Source organism: Electrophorus electricus, chromosome 4, assembly GCF_041902795.1.
Source record: "Electrophorus electricus isolate QZ-2024a chromosome 4, ASM4190279v1, whole genome shotgun sequence".
NCBI lineage: Eukaryota > Metazoa > Chordata > Actinopteri > Gymnotiformes > Gymnotidae > Electrophorus > Electrophorus electricus.
Genome location: NC_137500.1, coordinates 11,804,414 through 11,824,416, shown reverse-complemented (window position 1 = coordinate 11,824,416; position 20,003 = coordinate 11,804,414). Strand labels below are relative to the sequence as shown.

The 20,003-nt window shown below is 44.1% G+C and overlaps 1 protein-coding gene across 3 annotated transcripts; it reads left to right on the top strand.

Annotated features, from left to right (window-relative positions):
- sin3aa (SIN3 transcription regulator family member Aa) lies at window positions 1-15,965 on the top strand. 3 transcript variants are annotated; one of them, XM_081712425.1, is made up of 21 exons: window positions 1-57; window positions 4,157-4,354; window positions 4,462-4,644; window positions 4,916-5,022; window positions 5,209-5,530; window positions 5,782-6,030; window positions 6,480-6,632; window positions 6,817-6,972; window positions 7,229-7,318; window positions 7,405-7,523; window positions 8,850-9,060; window positions 9,234-9,350; window positions 9,565-9,803; window positions 10,416-10,599; window positions 11,005-11,587; window positions 11,874-12,043; window positions 12,526-12,699; window positions 12,791-12,883; window positions 13,027-13,121; window positions 13,402-13,597; window positions 14,279-15,965. In XM_081712425.1, the coding sequence occupies exons 2-21, from the start codon at window positions 4,187-4,189 to the stop codon at window positions 14,510-14,512; spliced, it is 3,843 nt and encodes a 1,280-aa protein (XP_081568551.1). In that variant the 5' UTR covers window positions 1-57; window positions 4,157-4,186; the 3' UTR covers window positions 14,513-15,965. The 3 variants fall into 3 exon arrangements, with proteins under 3 accessions (XP_081568551.1, XP_026855962.2, XP_081568550.1); XM_027000161.3 differs by lacking the exon at window positions 1-57 and adding an exon at window positions 2,001-2,231 and having other exon boundaries at window positions 5,209-5,494; XM_081712424.1 differs by lacking the exon at window positions 1-57 and adding an exon at window positions 2,001-2,231.
- The last annotated feature ends 4,038 nt before the right edge of the window (window positions 15,966-20,003 follow it).

Below are 20,003 nucleotides of genomic sequence, written 5' to 3'. Positions count from 1 at the left end.
GTTACCAACTATTTTGTTACAAACACGAATCCGGAGTAAGAGGCTTCTTTTTCCTAGGTATGTAACAGCTGGTAAAAGAAAACAAAAATATCTTATTACAATTTGAAACAGTGTTTGTAGTTTATAGTATCGGAAAGCTTTGAGGTGGAGTCCCTTGTATGTGTTTGTCTCAGCGTACGAATTGTGGGTGTTTGCTCGATAATGACAAATTAAGGAGCTAAGAGGGCAAGCTTGCTAGTCAACACTGTGAAACGTGCTTCCATATTCATAAAATCTCGCATATTGCGGAACGTACTGTTTGTGTGCAATTTTAACTCGCTTTTTCTCGAAGTACTGTACATAAATCTTGTACACCTTTTACTGTACTCTGCGTGCGGTCTGATAGTTAACAGTAGGGGGGGGGAGTTGTTGTGGCGAATAGGATAGACATTTTCCCCTTAAATATCGAAGTAAACAAAGAATTGCTTACTTGATTTGTTACCCATTTCATGCAGATACAAGTCTTTGAATTACCGACGCCTCATGTCGTCAGCAAGCTGTATCCATGTTTACGATTACAGATTTTAGTGCCCATTTTGACTTTGGGACCGATGTAAGGACATGTTAAAAAGATTCAAATTAATTTATCTCCATTTCGATAGTTTTTTTGTTTTATTGGATCGCATGTTAAGTCAACCATGTCATTCGAAATATGTGTGACAAAGCCATGATGTCGATCTGCTGCGTTACCCGAATCGACAGCGCGGCAGCCTTTCACAATCTATTGTTCAATGGGAAGTGCGGGACAGTGTACCGAGCAAAATGTGTGGCGTATTAAAGGGTCTAGGCAGTGCTAGACCCTCACAGAAATATAACCAAAACTACGGATAAGCGTTGTTTTCTCCCTTGTGCGTGTAGTTATTGTTAGATGAACCTGAACTAGATTCCGAAAAAACACATTTGGACGGCAACTTTTTGACGATGGTCGTTCCAGTGTTTGTGCTGCATGTTCTGTATTCGTTGCTAAGGACTGATTTTTGTCTAGCGTGGTTACAAATACATTTTACTCGAAGTAATTTTAGCGACCCGACTTGTTTAAATCTAAGTTGGAGCTAACGATATATCCAAACGCCAGTTTCAGACGAAGCTATGCGTGCAAACATGGTCGTCAGGGTGGCTTGCTCGAAACGGACTATGAATTGTTGGTCGTTCGAGGAGAGGAATCCCGGGCAAGTATTTAACTCCGCCTCTCGTGGGCGAGGCTTTATTTTAGCTGTTCCGCCTTTTGGGGGGGGGGGGGGGGCGTTGATTTAAAAATCACACAGTCTGATTGGATAAAGCAAAAAAGGGCGGTGTTTAACTTAAATTATATATATGACGTCCGCAACATCTAAACATTACTGAGACAGGTCACGTGTGATAGTAACCTCAGGAAGTTACATTCGAACTAATTATATCGGAGACACTCTTAAGCACTCGACGTTTCACTGATATTTACAAACGTTGTACATATAAAAATGTTATTTAACGTAACTTTAGGAAAAACGCAAATTTGGGTAATTTGCATGCCGTTTTATGGTGCTAGATCGCAAAATGTGCTCCTTGGAAACCTAGCAACCAAACAAGCTTTGGCTCTATCGCCTAACACGCATGCACTATAGTTTATATGTCTAATTTCAGAGTTTTAGCTAGCTAGCTACCAGAGCTATGGTCTAGGGTTTAGTCTAATAAAGTGAAATATACGACAAGATCGTAAAGGGAAGTGTACGCAACAAAAAATAAAACGTACCATATACTGTACATCATTATGGCGTCTAATCTAGCCTCCGAAGATGCCTTCATTTCAAACTGTGTACGTGTGTGATAGGAGTGAGTGGCGGGCATAAGATCAACCCCTGAGAGCGTTTGTCCTAAGAGTGATTTTCGAAACGACCAATCACAATGTCCCGCTCCTCCTCCCTCTTGGTATCCCTCTAGAAGGAACCAATCACATCTGCAGGGGGCGGGCGTTAGGCGACACCTCTGAGACACGCCTCTCGACAAAGAAACCAACTGGGCTGTTTTCAGCATAGGATTTTTCTTTTGCCGTTTCGTGTATTTTAAAAATATTTAACTGAGTGTTTTATTTGTGGCATGTATGTCTGATTTCCAGCGTATACAAAGAGTTTTAGTGTTGAATTAGTTTTAGGTTTAATTCCGATTTTGTTCGAATTTGTGGTCAACATCAACAACTCGACTAGCTCTGATAGGAGGTGAGTTTAAACTGTTCTTGTCCAGTAAGTTACAGAAATCTCAACTATCGCAGTCCCGCGACTTTCTTCTTCGTTGCTTACAACGTTGAGGAGGTTGGATCCTCGGTTTGCGTTTTTCAGTGAAAATCGACACTGCTTTTTCGAACCAGTTTCTTACTTTTCTCTGCTTGTGTACTCTGGCTCTCTGGCTGGTCAGAGTGATCCGACATCTGCAGTGATAGGAGCCCCGGGGTGGGTCGCTAACGCTGGCTGGCGAAGTCAGATTCGCAGTGTAGTGTTAAACTGCTAACCACGTAACGCTAGTTAGCTACTGCATTTGAAGCAACGCCTGATTTTACCAACAAGCTCATTAAAATCCGATTTCATGTTTTTGCGCCGACGCTGTCTGGGTGGCTAATATTTTGTAGCCTGTTGTCTGGCTGGTGTGATGGCTGGTTTTGTCAGGCTGCAACTCCAGTTCGGTGCTTCAGTGACGGGCCTCGTAGGGGGGAGGGGACTGATAACACACGCTAGCTCTTACTCTTCAGTGGAACGGGGAATACTTACATTTGCAAACGTCTGTCAACCACATTTCAAGCAGTCTTAATTGTGTAATGGTCGGTTTCCAGACGCCAAACCGACCCGACGGCTGAATTGGCTAGCTAACGCTATATAACTGACCTAGCTAGCCAAAGCTTAAACAACAGTTGTTCAAGTTCGCTCTTTGTCGGAGTGATGGCTTTTGAATTAACCGTCGATCGGGTTTGTTTGTTTATTTACGATAGCTGTGCCAGCTAGCTACATTTCTGTTTTCGTTCTTGAAGTGTACTGCATTTAGAGACGAAATATTTGAGTTTATCAAATTAGTGCTGCTGCCCATACAATCAGACATTTTCAAAATAGCAATTCTTTGCTACATGCAAGAATACGTCCCGTTGTTGGCTAGCTGAAATAGTCCGTGGTGATCTATGCATGTGGTTTGAAGGCGATCTGGGCTCAAATCGATTACTACGGACCTGCTGAATAAGGCCAAATTGTTAGACGCGGACCAAACATGCTTCTCAAATATCCATTTATGTAGTGGTTAGCTAACCTAGCTGTGCAGCTTGCGTCCTAACGAGTTGGCCGACTGGCTATATTAGCTTGGTTAGCTTGCGAGCTGCAAGTTCTGCTGGCTTTAATGCATGGTTGGTTCATGGCGTCTTCTACCCCGTACAAGTAACCCGCCGAAGCGGTGTTCTACACAGACGCTCTGTTTAGTTTTCATTTGAAACAGACGTGAACTCAAGCCCAACGATTTATCACTGTCGGCGACAAGACTAGTCTGTGCTTTTAAACCACTGCTAGCGTTTCGAGGCGTCCGTGGTGTGTATACGAGCCAGTAACACTGCGATGACGTCACCCGAGTCCTGCAGCATGTCCGTTCCCAGCGCCTGAGACAGTAAAGAACGACCATGTCAAGATTAGAGTTGAGCTGTTTCGCTATATGAGATGATGTGCCTTTTGTCTAATGGTGGGGAAAACGACTGTCCATGTTTTTGTTGTAGCGTGTGTTTTTACTTTTTGGTAGTTGTTGTTTTGTTTGACGTATTTGACCTGGTGTGTGTGTGTGTGTGTGTTTTATTTATTTATATATATAACACAATTGTTTTTTATTCTCCTGTGTCTGTTGTGCCTTGTTGTTGTTGTATTTATATCTTTATTACAAGTATTGATTTACTGCAAACAGTGCTCCACTATGAATTATGTTCTGTCAGCTGTCAGTTTTTCAGATACATGCAATGTTTATCATCTCAATCCAATCTACGCAATCTCAAAATCCTTAATAAGGACAATGAAAAATGTTCTGTCTACTTTCTAAAAGTTTAAACCATTAAGATAAAGCCCAGATCAAGTCAGTTAATTGAGGAGTAAGTCTAATTATTGGCTGCCCATCCCTGCCACAGGTCTTAGTACTCCCTGAGCATGAGTTCAGAATGAAGCGTCGTTTGGAGGATCAGGAAGTCTTTGCGGCGCAGCAGCGTCGAGGCTCTGAGGGCTTCCAGCACAGGGTCCTGGCCCCAGCACCTGCCGTGTATGAAGCTGTTACCGACAACATGCAGCCTACTACAGGCATCCAGTACCCTGTGCCCCAGGGCTACCAGGTATACACACTGCATTACCACTCATGAACACACTCTCCACACCAAGTAAACCAACAATTCAGGTTAGATGGTTTATTTTGTATATATTGTGATTTTTCTTCCTGAAGGTACCCAGTGTGCCACAGAGTACTGGGGGACATGGGCATGCTCAGAGCACTGCTGTTCATGGCACCTCCCATCACCACAGCCCTGCCGTGCAGCCTCATGGCCCTGCCCTGGTCCAGGGCCACGCTCACCCACCAAACCCCACTGCCTCCGCACAGGGACAGCAGCAATTCCAGAGGCTCAAGGTGAGCGGTCAAGAGCCTAAACTCTAATTAAAATAGTTTGTACGTTTTGATTTTAACTATGACTCCAATCACTACTTTCAAACTGAAGTGTTTCAGTTTTTTAACTCTGTTTTTGTCCCCCAAATAAACAGCTTTTGCAGCAAAACCAATTTTCAAACAATTCTTAAAGCAAAACAGGTGTGTTACATTTCTTTAAAAAAGAAAATCCATTTGCTGATGGTTTTTTTGTTTTGTTTTTTTTTCTCTTTCTTTCCCTCTCTCTCTCTTGTAGGTGGAGGATGCTCTGTCCTACCTGGACCAAGTGAAATTGCAGTTTGGAAGTCAACCACAAGTTTACAATGACTTTTTGGACATTATGAAAGAGTTTAAGTCTCAAAGGTGAGAGATGATGTTTAATAAAAAGTCTGACAAGGAAAATCCTTATACTCATTAATTTTATTGCTACCATAGTAAATTATTAGCTATGCTTTGAAATATGCTCTTGTGCACTATCCTGTTGTCTTATTATTTTGGAATGGCCAGTATTTGTGCATTAACAGATTGTTGTCTTAATTTGTTCTGTAGCATTGACACCCCGGGAGTGATCAGTCGCGTGTCTCAGCTCTTTAAGGGTCACCCTGACCTCATCATGGGTTTTAACACCTTCCTGCCACCGGGATATAAAATTGAGGTGCAGACCAATGACCTGGTGAATGTTACCACGCCAGGTCAGATCCATCATATTACACCTCATGGCATATCTGTGCAGAACATCCCTCCAGCAACCCCAGCCCAGCACCAGAGCCAGCTGGCTGCTCCAGCTTCCAGCACAGCTGGCCCTCCTCCAACACAGCCCTCACAGAAGAGCAAGGTGAGCCTGCCTGCTGGCACCACTCGCTGTGTAGAGGTGTGTGTTTTGCACTTTTACATTTAGGGCTTATTGTTTTGGAAAAGTATTTGGCCTTTTTGGAAAAAAAACCTCTCATGATTACAGAGGTCAGGCTAACTAAATCTGCTGAGGCTTTCGAGAAAAACTGAGCAGGAGAAAACTACTGCTAACTCCTGCTAGTCAGGAATTTTTATTTGTTATTAATTCGTTTAAAGTGGGATAACCAGAACACTAGAATTTGAGAATTGTTCCACTTTCTTCCTTCGTAGCCACTGCAGTCTCCAGCATTGACTCCAAGCAGTCAGCCCAATCCATCCATCCCTGCATCTGCATCACCCCGTTCCCCTCCTCTACAGCCCCATGCCCCCATCAGCAGCACCCCCAATGCCCCCCCTCTGCAGAACAACCAGCCTGTGGAGTTCAACCATGCCATCAACTATGTCAACAAGATCAAGAACCGCTTCCAAGGCCAGCCAGATATCTACAAAGCCTTCCTGGAGATCCTGCACACATATCAGGTGGGTGCTTAAGGGGAGATGTCGTCTGGGTCTGTGAATTTATACACGTTGGTGGCTGCTACTCCATATCAGCTCAGCTTCTGAGTGACGCTGTCTGAACAGAGTCACTGCTGGATTTGGTGCGTTCAAGCAAGGTGTATTCCAACTGAAGTACATCTCCCATGAAGATTTTGTTTCCATTTGGCTTTTCTCCAATATTTGGGAGAAGCTTTCTATTGTTGGTTTCATTCTTGACACATCTTTGAACGGGCAAGATGGGAGAGGTCATTCTAGGTGACACTGGCTCAGCCTTGTCTTTGCCCAGAAAGTCCTGAGCTGGAGCAGTGATTATGGTGGAGTGGAGCTACTGTGAGTGCATTCTAAAAGGACAGAGAAGAGTCAGTGTGTGTTTTCTCTTCCTCCTTCTACTCCCTGCTCCTCCTCTTCCTTCTCATCCTTTCCTTCCATAGAAGGAGCAGCGAAATGCTAAGGAGGCCGGGGGGAACTACACGCCAGCCCTGACTGAGCAGGAAGTGTATGCCCAGGTGGCACGACTCTTCAAGAATCAGGAGGACCTACTGTCGGAGTTCGGCCAGTTCCTGCCAGATGCCAACAGCTCTGTGGTGAGACATCTGCCTGTACTACATAAATCTCAACGGCTTGAAGAATTCACGAATTCTACCCATTTTCAGTGATTCTCGAACTGGACCGGCCATGACCTTTTGCATAGCTCTAAGAGTGAGTAGAGTACACTGTGTTTTCTAGAAGTCAAAGCCTGATTGCTCATTAGTCCTCCCGCTCCTCTAGCTGCTGGGCAAGACAACGGCAGAGAAAGCAGAATCTGTCCAGAACGACCATGGAAGCACGGTCAAGAAGCCACAGCTGAACAACAAGCAGAGGCCAAACCAGAATGGCTGCCAGATCCGCAGACACTCGGCTACTGCTACCACTCCACCTGTGAAGGTAAAAGTGCAGTCTGTCAGCTGGTGCTTAAACTACAGCATTCCTTCCTTTTTATAAAACCCCTGAATTGCACTTGTTTTATTTTCCCCCTTTTTATATAGCTTGTCATCCAAATAGTTGTTCCTAATGTGACACGTGTTATAGTGCACTCTTCTTTGAAAGAGATGAAGGGGGGTGCATATTGTGTGACATGGAGAGCCACTTGTTTGCACCGGAATGCTTGGTTTTCTCATCTGACCACTGCTTTGCCTTCTAGAAAAAGCCCAAATTACTAAACCTGAAGGACTCCACTGTGGCAGAGGCCAGCAAACATGGAGTCGGCACAGAGTCTCTGTTCTTTGAGAAGGTGAGAGTGAGGATTATTACATCACCGTACTACAGTGTGTTTATCACTTCTGTCAGCCTCATATGTGTCATGGTCTGGTTTCATAGGTGCGGAAAGCCCTACGAAGTGCTGAGGCATATGACAACTTCCTGCGCTGCCTCGTTATCTTTAACCAGGAAGTGATATCACGTGCTGAGCTGGTGCAATTGGTGCTGCCTTTCTTGGGGTGGGTATTTAAAAAAATCTTTCCCCAAATCAAATCTTTCACACTTCATGGTTTATAACACTGTACAGAACTGTTGTTAACAAGCAATGCTCACCAGTCAGTGCTGGCTAACACTGTACCACTGTAACATTTAGTGGGTGTTCTTTATCTATTTTTAATAACTTAATTGTGATATGAATATACTTTTTTTTTTTTAAATTTGGTTTGGCCTTATCTTTGCAATTGTTAATACCATCCTCATAGTGAGAGATGCTACAGTCACAAAATGTTTGCCAGATATTTAAAAGTTAATTAATTAATTAATTAATTAATTAATTAGAACTAAAACATACTTGCCTAAGTATACGAATCTGTAGTCTTTTTGAATCTCCAAACTTGCACAGATTAAAAGCTTTTCCCTTATAAGGACACGCCTTTTAGTTGAACATAATTTGGTTTCTAATGTGGACAGTACCTGTCACATGTTTTAGATGGAAAAATCAGTTTAAGCATCATTGGGTCAGGCTATGGAAAAAATTAAGTTGCGTGCATCAGTGTGTGTTTGTAAAAAAAAAAAAAAAAAAAAAGGAAAAAAAAAAGATCTGTAAAAGAGTCCTTGAGTCTACTAATAATGTAAGATAGAAAATACAGAAGTCATAGAAATGCTTAGATCAGGAATCAGGTACAGAATATCTGGTCATATTGGTTTTGTTGTGTGCAATATTCTGATCAGTAATCAAGAAATCAACTATACAGATGTTGTATATAAATGAGCTGTGAGCTGCTGAGTGCTGTGTGTGAGCAAGATGTAGAGTTGTGAGAAGTCACAGGCCTACAGTCACTTTGAATTAGGTATGGCTCAGCAACTGAAAGTGATAAGTTGGTTGGGTGGGGTCATTTGAGACCAGGGTAGGGCTTAGAATTTTTGTCAGATGAGGCATGCAATGCACAGAAATATTGGACACAAAGTCAAAGTAACATATTTAGTGACTCTAGAGGTGAAGCAGTGGAAGTCTTGACCTCAGTCTCAGGAGAATTTGTGGCAGTACCAAATGTTGCAGTATTCACACATCATCTACCCAACCTGAAGAACCTGCTGGAAATCTAGCTGAGGAAAGTTCATTTTGAATGTGCAAAGCTGGTACCTGCTTACCCTAAAACAATTTGCTTGTGGTGGATAACCACCCAGAAAAATGTGCCACCTAGAAAAAAGGTGCCACCCAGAAAAATGTGGCTCTAGCAAATATTAATTTGTCTTTTAAGTGCTTTTCCAGTTTTTATGTTCTTTTAAAAGATCTTTTTTACCCTTGTTTTGACTTCATAGAATATATGTCATTTCCTCTTCAGGAAGTTTCCAGAGCTGTTCAACTGGTTTAAAAATTTTCTTGGCTACAAGGAGATGTCCCACCTAGAGAGCTATCCCAAAGAGAGGGCAACAGAGGGCATCGCCATGGAGATAGACTATTCCTCATGCAAGAGGTTGGGCTTCAGTTACAGAGCCCTGCCCAAGAGCTACCAGCAGCCTAAATGCACTGGGAGAACCCCACTCTGCAAAGAGGTGATGAGACATTTATTATCATCATTAAAATGAACACTGAAGTGGTCAAAGATAGGCAATGCCCTATTTTTTTATATATTCTGGCCTAATTTTGTTTTTACCAAAGTTTTCTCTTGGCATGAAAAGTTATCATTTGTAATGTTCTTTGGACTAACACCCATCTGTTGGCCCAGGTGCTGAATGACACATGGGTGTCATTCCCTTCCTGGTCAGAGGACTCCACTTTTGTCAGCTCTAAGAAGACACAGTATGAGGAGCATATCTACAGGTGTGAGGACGAGCGCTTTGAGGTGAGTTGTCTGAGGTTTTGCTCCTTTCAAACCTGCCACAGCTTACGACAGGGGGCCAGTCCTTGAATGCCATAGGGCATGAGCTTGGTTGTAACGCACACACAACCATAAACAACTCCAGTAAATCCGTTGATCCTTTAGGAAAGGAATTTGCCCCAGACACACAGACTAATCTCTCATTTAACATGTTCACCCTTCTGACTGGCATGTGCAGTTGGATGTGGTTCTGGAGACGAACCTGGCCACCATCCGTGTGCTGGAGACGGTTCAGAAGAAGCTCTCACGCATGTCTGCCGAGGAGCAAGCCAAGTTCCGACTGGACAACACGCTGGGCGGCACCTCGGAGGTCATCCACCGCAAGGCCATCCAGAGGATATATGGAGACAAGGCTCCCGACATCATCGACGGGCTGAAGAAAAACCCAGCCGTCTCTGTTCCCATCGTGCTGAAGAGGTGTGCGGTCAGAACACGTAGCACTGCACAACTCGCGTCACCTCTGTATGCCCCCAGAATGTCAGAATCACACATTGACGTTAATTCATAGCAGCCCTATTATACAGAGAACAACTACACTTTTGTTTTGCCTTGCTTTTTTGTTTAAACCTCTAGGGGGTGTTTTTGCTGCATCATGTGGCAAGTGCACACACACCTTTTCTATATGAAAGTCAGCAGGACCAGTGCACTTTGCACAGCTGACAGTCAAGCGAAAATGTTTGACTGACAACTACAAATGTGCAGCTCTATCAAAAATCAACAGGGAAAACATTTACAGTTTATCATTTTCAGCATTTGGCAGATGCTCTTTTTCGTAGCAACTTGCATACATTTATCAGTAGACAGCATGTGTACTCCGGAGAATTGAACCGGTGAGCTTGGTGTTATTAGCACCTGGCTTTACCTGTGAGCTACAGGAGGTCAGGAGGTTGTGTTGTGATGAGTAACCTACATACAGATTTTTATCTTTGTGAAATTAATATAATGTTATTCTGAAAGTTCTATGTAGTTACAATGGTAATTATAAAATCTCTCTGTGTGTGTGTGTGTGTGTGTGTGTGTGTGTTGCAGGTTAAAGTTAAAGGAAGAGGAGTGGCGGGAAGCACAGCGCGGTTTCAATAAAATCTGGCGGGAGCAGAATGAGAAGTATTACCTGAAGTCGCTGGACCACCAGGGCATCAACTTCAAGCAGAATGATACCAAGGTGCTCCGCTCCAAGACCCTCCTGAACGAGATCGAGAGCATCTATGATGAGGTAAGACCCCCAGCCACATTCACATGCTTCAGCTTGGACGTTTTGGCAGCTGACCACTCATGTTTCACATCTGAACCCACCGATAGCGACGCTCAGCGCCAACTACCGCCACAGTGTTAATGCTGTGCTGAGAATGGTCTGCCCCACAAGCAAAATCTTTTCAGCCCTGAACCTGACCATGACCATCAAACCTGCTGTAATATCCATGTTCTAGCTAAATTCCATAATTCTGTGTTATCACTGTAATATGTGGCATTGCCACATCAAAGTAATATTGAACCAAAGAAATTATTTCAAAATAAATTGAACATTTGTGTTTTTGATGAGCATACTGTAGTGTAGCCAGCCAAGAGAGCTGACCATGCAGCAAGGTCAGAGAGTAAAGCTTCCCGTTTGTCCGTGCAGCGACAGGAACAGGCCTCGGAGGAGAGCGGCACGCCCCTCAGCGGCCCCCACCTCACGCTCACCTATGAGGACCGGCAGATCCTGGAGGACGCCGCCGCACTCATAATCCACCATGTCAAGCGCCAGACGAGTATCCACAAAGAGGACAAGTACAAGATAAAGCAGATCATCTACCACTTCATCCCTGACATGCTGTTCGCCCAGCGGGGGGCGCTGTCGGACGCCGAGGAGGAGGACGAGGATGAGGAGGGCGAGCTTGACGAAGGCGGGTCCAAGAAGCCCAACGGCGTGGCAGCGGGGGGCGGGACAAGCCCCGCCAAGTCCAAGCTCCTGTTCGGCAGCTCGTCGGCACAGAAGCTGCGCACTTGTGATGAGGCTTACAACCTGTTCTACGTCAACAACAACTGGTACATCTTCCTGCGGTTGCACCAGACACTCTGCGCACGCCTGCTCCGCCTATACACACAGGCCGAGCGGCAGATCGAGGAGGACCTGAGAGAGCGCGACTGGGAGCGGGAGGTGCTCGGCCTCAAGCGGGACAAGAACGACACCCCAGCTGTGCAGCTCCGGCTGAAGGAGCCCAGTGAGTGGGGGAGTGGGGGGAAGGGGGGGCATGCACTTCCTGTCAGTCCGAGAGTCTTTTTAACCTCAGGACTGGAGCCGTTCTGAGGAGCTGATCGTGGATCATTAAGTTCTCACCTTAATCCATATAAATCCAAACCCTCAACCGAGCTCGGATAAGCAGAACGGGCCTTGATCATCTTTTATCTTTTACTGAATGTGTTTGCCTTTTATGGAGTTAAACTGAGACAGAAACCCTTTTACACCCTTGTCTTCACCCCCCCCCCCCCCCCCCCCCCCCCCCACAGTGGACATAGATGTTGAAGATTACTATTCAGCCTTCCTGGAGATGGTACGTAACCTGCTGGATGGGAACATGGAGGCGTCCCAGTACGAGGACTCTCTGAGGGAGATGTTCACCATCCACGCCTACATCGCCTTCACCATGGACAAGCTCATCCAGAGCATCGTCAGGCAGGTCTGTGCTCCGCCGGGCTGGCATGCTCCAGAGAGCCTGGATGTTGTGATTATACGGGTGCAGTCATGATGACCTCCAGCTGTTTGTCTGCCCTATCTAAGCGCAGAGAACAACCTTGTCTGCTTGTTTGTTTTTGTTTTGTTTTTTTTGTTGTTTTTTTTTTTGTTTTTTTTGTTTTTTTGTTTTTAGCTTCCTGACTGAGTGCAACACACTGCTGGCTTCTTTCCACTAACAATTTGGCAATGCTTTATAACCTACTGTGGGAGGTAGCACTGATAATGCGCTGGAAGAAAAGACTTTCTTTTTTCTTTTCACTATGGTGGAAATGGGTTTACTAAACGCATAAAGGGCCAGACTGTTCTTTTGAGGCTTTTTCCTTGTTGGCCATTGTTTACTGCAGAAACAGAACAGAATCTGCTAGCGTCTGAGCGTTGGTTGTTGGGGCTCGTGTGAAGCTTGACTCCTCCATCCCCTCTGTACAGCTACAGCACATAGTGAGCGACGAGATCTGCGTGCAGGTGACGGACCTGTACCTGTCTGAGGGCGGCTGCGGCGCCACAGGTGGCTCGCTCTCTACACAGGCCTCCAGGGCGGCGGCAGAGAGCACCTACCAGCGCAAAGCCGAACAGCTGCTCTCCGACGAGAACTGCTTCAAGGTACAGGCGCACCCATCCGCCACCCACCCTGCTGGCACTGCGTTCTCCTTTGTCTGCGTTTGTTTTGCATCATTTTTTCTCCCTCGTACAGTTGATGTTCATTAAGAGCCGCGGGAACGTGCAGCTGACCATTGAGCTATTGGATACGGAGGAGGAAAATTCAGACGAGCCGGCAGAGGCAGAGGCGAGTTAAAGCGTATGAGAGAGCTGCTGACAGCTTTCTGTTTGGTTGCTCTGATTACAAATACTGTTGACAACTGTTTTGTGATGACTTCATTCTGTTAGCTAGGCATATTTTCATGTTACTGTGTGTGTTTTTGTGTCCAGCGCTGGTCAGATTACGTGGGCCGGTATCTTAGCACTGATGTGACGTCTCCAGAGCTAAGGGAACATCTGGCCCAGAAGCCGGTTTTTTTGCCAAGGTAAAACTACATAAACTCTACCATTTCACATAATTCCCTCAATAAATTCCAAAATGCATATTCGTGATTTTACTGCTGGTAAACATGATCCGATGTTCAGTGATCCTTTTAAACCCTGAGCATCAAGGTCTTAGGTAAATGTGTTGATTTGATGACTTGATTAGATCCATCTAGGATACAGCTTATACACTATTAGCTGGATTGTTGTGAAAATAAGACTGACCCACATTTGAGTCCCGCTCTGCTCTGAATTGACCTTTCCCCTCACTTGTTGCTGTAGAAACCTGCGGCGGATCCGGAAATGCCAGCGGGGGCGGGAGCAGCAGGGGAAGGAGGCGAAGGAGGGAGCCAAGAAGGAGAGTTCCGACAACATGAAAATGGAGTGCATGTTCAAGCTCAACTCCTACAAGATGGTGTACGTGTTCAAGTCTGAGGACTACATGTACAGGCGCACAGCACTGCAGCGCGCACACCAGGTAAGCGCCAGTGTTGAGCAAGCTGTCCCCCCTCCATGCTCACAGGGGGTACCCTTTGGGGGTGCGGGCAGGGTGTCTGCATGCAAGTCTAATTAACCAGACCCTGTGTGGGATGATATGGTGTGTAAACGGCTTTTCACACGGCAGCCAGCGAAGCGTATGCCTCCCGCACATGGTAACCATAGTAACAGCAACACCTAAGCACAGCTTGCGCTTGTTTTAAAACCATAGGATATATAATGAAAATGAATGAAAGCTATACATATCGGGGGAGACAGACTCTTAATGACTGAAACCAAGCCTTGCCTTGTATTCTCATGGGGAGCCACAGGAAGCTGTTCCTGCAGGTGCCACCTGCTGCTCCGCCTATCATTGTCTTGCCTGCCCGCCCACCCACCTCTCTGTTGGGGGCAAAGTGAATGTCACCTGCTATGTGAAAGCCCTAAAGGCTTAATGGACTCTCTTTTATGTGGTATCATGCTGTCTGCTTGGGTGATTGAAAAGCCTACACTCAATTTGTTTTCATATTCCTATCTGGCCTCGGTTACAATTCCAAGCTGAAGTAGCGGTGAGGACGAACGGTTTTCTGCCTGAACTGTTTGACAGTGTAATGCAAATGCTGGTGTGTGTGTGTGTGTGTGTGTGTGTGTGTGTGTGTGTGTGTGTGTGTCTGCCTGCTAGTCCCATGAGAGGGTAAGCACTCGACTGCACCAGCGCTTCCAGGCCTGGGTGGATGGCTGGGTGAAGCAGCACGTCACCAGGGACATGGCGGCTGACAGCACCAAATGGCTGATGGGCGAGGGACGAGAGGGGCTCGTGCCCTGCACCACAGCCTGTGACCACGAGACCCTCCACTACAGAGGCATCAACAAGTACCGAGTCACATACGGCAGCAGCAGCTACAAGACGCCGTGACCTTGGGCGGGGCGGGGGGAGGGGCCACATGGGTTCCACGAGAGAGTGCAGATGGCGGGCAAGGCATGAGGAGGACTTATCAACAACCTTCTAAGGACGACATGACAGCACAAAGCGAGGCCTGGGGCCTTTCGTGTCACACCAGTGGCAGCTGGCAAACGTCTCGTTTTTTAGCAGCGTTTTTAGCTGTACCCATGCCCGCACACCCCTCAGTGCCAAACCATGGGAAGAGAAAGCTGTCCGTCAAGGCGGCAGGCTCCGCCCATGCGCCCAGACCACTGTAGAAATAGCCACAATGCTGGAGTTGACAGTACTGCGCGGTGCAGAGCACAGATGGGCTGGGACCTAGATTGGTCAAGTGGTAGTGCAGGAGTTTGATGGGGCAGGTTAACAGGCATTAAGGTTTTACTGTATGTACAGGTCATCAAGCTGTGCGGAGAGGAGGAATATGACGTTACCCTTACCTGGTTGTCAGCTTGGGCTTCCATGTCCCTTGGCCACTATTGGTATAGAGTTTTTCCTAGTGTAACATGTTTGGGAAAAACAAGAACAGAACTGTAGCAGCAAACTAAAGTTTAGTATCTTGTTTTGGGATAAGTGCACTTAACTTTGCAGAGATAAAGAATGAATGATTATATAGTGTGTTATCCAGCCAAAGTATAGGAAACTCAAAGGGCGGCATCGATGAAATAAGCTCACGTAATTTCCCATTATAATAGCCGATATGTCACAACTAACAAACTCTAAGAGTACAATCTTTTTATTTAAAAGCAAAAAAGTCTTCAGAGGAAGAGACAGCAATAATGATCTTTGACCTGTGTCCTGCAGTACAGGGGAGTGGAAGATGGAAAGCACTGATGCTTTTTTTGTTGTTTTTTTTGTAGAAGAATGACTGAGCTTCCAAATGCTCTCACACTGTATAATTGTATATGTTTTGAATGTCAGAATATGACATGACCACAGTTTATGCTGACCGCCCTGGCTATAAGCCTTACAAAGTTGCTGGCAAAGCCCAATGCCAATACACCAGCTAGTATACACACAAACGCACACCCACACCTAATCATTAACAATGAACTGTACACAGACAGACACACACACACAAACAGAATACAGTTCATTATTTGTAAATAAATTGTATATATTGCCAGACCTTTTTTATGACAGAGACCTGTGTTGTTGTGCTAGTGAAACTTAACAGGCTTACTGTGGACTTTAGGAAGAGATGGCTAAAGTTAGTATGCATATGGAAAACAGAAAACACGCAAGACAGTTTATTACAGTTTTTACCAAAGGGAGTTGATTATAATAGTAGTTTTTGTTTCTTTCTCTTATGTGTGTTTAATCTTTTTTTTCTTGTCTTTTTAATAGGATTGTTAATTTTGGTAAAGTAGAAATGTATCCAGGTTCTTGTTTTTTGAAAAGTTTTTATAAAAAGCAGCATTTTAATTTTTGAAGTTGAAATTGGGCTCATTTCAGCACACTTCGATCACTGCCCAGTTGGATAAGCATCTAGTTCTATAGTCTGAACACTGAGGAAGCCACTCGGTCGAGCTCTCGCTATCCTCGGAGAACCAAGAAGCCCCACAAAGTAATGTCTCCTGTTCATCATGAGGTTTTCTTTACCCTGGATAGATTTCTGCTGGATAAGAATATAAATATATATATATTATATATTAAAAAAAAAAAAATAAATATATATATATATATATATATATATATATATATATATATATATACATTTTAAAAATGAAAGTCACAAAGCATGTCCTTTTTTTTCTGTGGATCATAATAGCCTCTTTATTTCGATATTATTTAAGATAATAATAAAATGACCTTTGTAGCAGATTGGAATATTTCCTTCTCCCTGAATTTTTACTCTTGGAGCTCAAGCAAAAGTGCCCAGTCCCACCCTACAAAGTTTATATCAAGCGTACCCTATGTGAACATCCCTCCAAGTCACTGGTCAGGGATTTCAGCCAGACCCATTGCTAACAGGTATATAAAATTAAGCACATAGCCACACAGTCTCCATAGACAAACACTGCCAGTAAAATGGGTCATACTGAAGAGCTTATTACTGTCTTACTGTCATAAGATGCCATCTTTTGCCATATGTTTCTGAGATTTCCCTCTTGCAATCTGCCTTTCTTAGCTGTACATCTACTAGCATCAGCTCAGTCATAAGGCAGTGGACCCACACACACTCATAGGGCCCCAGAGCTGTGAATCATGAAACATAAATATCTGTCCTCTGTTGCATCACTCACTACAGTGCTGCTGGAAGCAACATCAGCATAAGAACTGTGTCGGGGAATTCATGAAATGGGTTTCCATGGGAGCACAGCTGCACACAAGCCCAAGATCACTATACACAAAGCTGTGTGTCAGCTGGAGTGGAGTAAAGCCATGAAGCCACTGGTCAACTGGGGTGATGAATCACGCAACACTATCTGGCAGTCTAATAGACAAATCTGGATTTGGAGGATGTCAGGAGAATGTTATCCACTTGCATGCACAGTGCCAATAGTAAAGTTTGGTGGAGGATAGATAATGGTCTGGTGCTGTTTGCAGACTCTAGACCCTTTGCTTCCAGGGAAGGGTATTGGGCAATGCTGTAGCATGCAAAGAAAGTGTAGACAATTATGCTTCCAACATGTGACAACAAAGGCATAGTTTAATGACTTTGCTGTAAAGGAAATCAGTGACATGCACAAAGCCAAAACTCTCCAAAATCTTGTGGAAAGCTTCCCAGACAGGTGGAGACTGTTATAGCTCTAAAGGAGTGGTCAGCTCCACATTAAGGGCCATGGGTTTAGGATGCGATGTCCAACAAGCTCATATAGGCATGATGGGTAAGTTGTCTGGATGAAGTGATTTAGATTAGTGCTGGAGGACTGGCATTGAGCACCTCTGCACTAGGGGTTAGTGCTGTATTTCTAGGAAGGTACACTTTTTTTACTACATGTTTTTTGTTTTGTACATATGTTAGCTGAGCAGGTACCTATTTTTGGCCATAAGAGGGAGCTTGAGACCTATGGTTTCAATGATTTCTTATTATACTCCAAAAATCATACATTTACTCTCTGGACTCTTCTGTTGCACGCGTGTGTGTGTGTGTGTGTGTGTGTGTGTGTGTGTGTGTGTGTGTGTGTGTGTGTGTGTGTGTGTAAGTGTTGTCAGTTGGTTAAAAATATCTAATTAATCATAACAATAAGCAGTGATCATAAAGTTAAACTTTTTTTAATACAATACTCAAATACAAATACAATATGAAAAACCTAGTGTTTACTTTAGTATTTTGAGGGAAGATTAAAGAAATACATGTGTAGAGCTGGAAAAAGGAATCAGTAATTTACCATAACATCTCAGCTTAATTGATTATTTGTAACAGTGAACTTATGTGAGATAACTACAATCAACCAGTTCGTAAAGTCTACTTTTATTTCACCAGTTACTCAGGCAGACTAGTTTAGACATTTTCAGATTACAGATCAGACCTCTTCTTCTGCACAATGTGAGCTGTCAAAGAAATCAGTCTCTCACTGTTGAGGCAAGTGTAGTAATGTGCAATGTACAGTCCATGGCCATCAATTGGGTAGATTAGTTGTTGATGGATTTGCCCTGGCTGCACTCTGGCAGTGTAGTTTGTCTAACACGGCTGTTTGTTGATGGATTTGCCCTGGCTGCACTCTGGCAGTGTAGTTTGTCTAACACAGCTATAAATTGTCTCAGTGCTAGCATCTTTGCTAACAGCAAAGAGGTTCTTTGCCCAAAGGGGGTGCTTCAGACTTGCTCTACTTTGGTGCAAAGATCATCACTGCAATATGTGCATACATCTTTGTGCACACATACACCAGTTTTATCTAAACATCCATTTGGAAGCTTTTTCTAATGAAACTTGGCCATTCAGAACACTGGATGATGCCTCTTCAGTCATCGTATTGTCTGTGTTCAGGCCTTTCAGTAATAATTCTGCCAAGTAAAAACTTGAACGGGATATATTGGAAGAAGCTGAGGTCAAACTTGATAATATGATTAATTTGCATTATTAATTATAATAATAATTATTATTTTATTATTATTAATAATAATGCAAATTAATCATATTACCAAGTTTATATATATATATATATATATATATATATATATATATATATATATATATATATATAGAGAGAGAGAGAGAGAGAGAGAGAGAGAGAGAGAGAGGTAGTGAAGTACACAAGGTTTCCAGAGAACCAGGATGCTCTGTCCAATATGTCCAGTAAACCTTGTGTACTACAGTATATATAAAGAAGATACCAGGTGAATATCTTTATATGTGCGTGTGAACATATGGTGTTTTTGTTTTTGATTTTTTGATGATGCTAAAACCTTCACCTACATAGAATGTGCTTAACATTTATTTGTTTGGACCAGCAAATGATTGGTCTCTTGTTAAAGGTATGTGGAAGCTTTATCGGTGGCCTGATTAGCATTCTACATGAGGCCTATGACCATCTGTCCCAAGTCATTGTCTTAGATACATTTCTTTTCTGCTAAACTTCCTCTCTAAATCATTATGATATATATGCAGGAGCCCAAGGCATGGGGCATGTGCACCATTAACACCCCGCCCCCGCTTCTTGATTGTCTTTATCCATCTTTTTGTCTCACACTTTCTTCCAAAAGGCACTTGGCACAGTGTGTGTTGCGGTGGGTGTGGCCCTGCCCTGCCTGCCTGACAGGGATATCTAGGTCATTTCATTCCATATGGAGTCTGTCACCATACTGGTGCAATTAAGTGGTTATGAAGAGTGGAAAGCTTCCGTGAAGAGGTCAGGCCTTTACACGGGGCTCCTCGATGTAACAGTGACTTGTAAGAGATTTTGCATGTTAATGTAGATAAACGCTAAAGCTTGTATGGAAGAATTTCTAGTTATACAGCAGACTATATTAGCCGCATATGCGGAGAGATTGCTCTGACTAGCCGAGTGGCAGTGACCCAGAATGGGCTGGTGGCAGGCGCGACAACCAGGCGGGTTGACAGGTGGACATCTCTGGCAGGGAGGACTGAGGATAAGGGCTCTGTTCTGCACCGGAGAGGGGAGGTTCTCTAGCAGAGCGCCTCACGTTTGTGTGAGGCCAGGTTCTCCTGTGCTTGTGCTAGCGAGCTCCACCCCATGTAATCAGCATCAGCTAATCCTGAGAAGCAGCTTGGCCTGAGCTCCCACGCCATGGAGAACATGCTCTCTCACCTTCCAGCCAGGTAGCCATTAGACAGGATTTGAGGCTTGTTGACATTGGCAAGGCACCAGACTGTGATTCAGAGGCCAGCTCTAGGATGTAACTAATTACATATAATTACATATAGTAAGATTTAAATATTTTTCCCTCAAACAGAATTTGCAGTGTTTTACTTCTCATTCCACATATTAATTACCTTTTAACTGACAAAAATAACTGCAGCCACAAGACTCTCAGCAAAAATGTGCAAAATTAACAACTT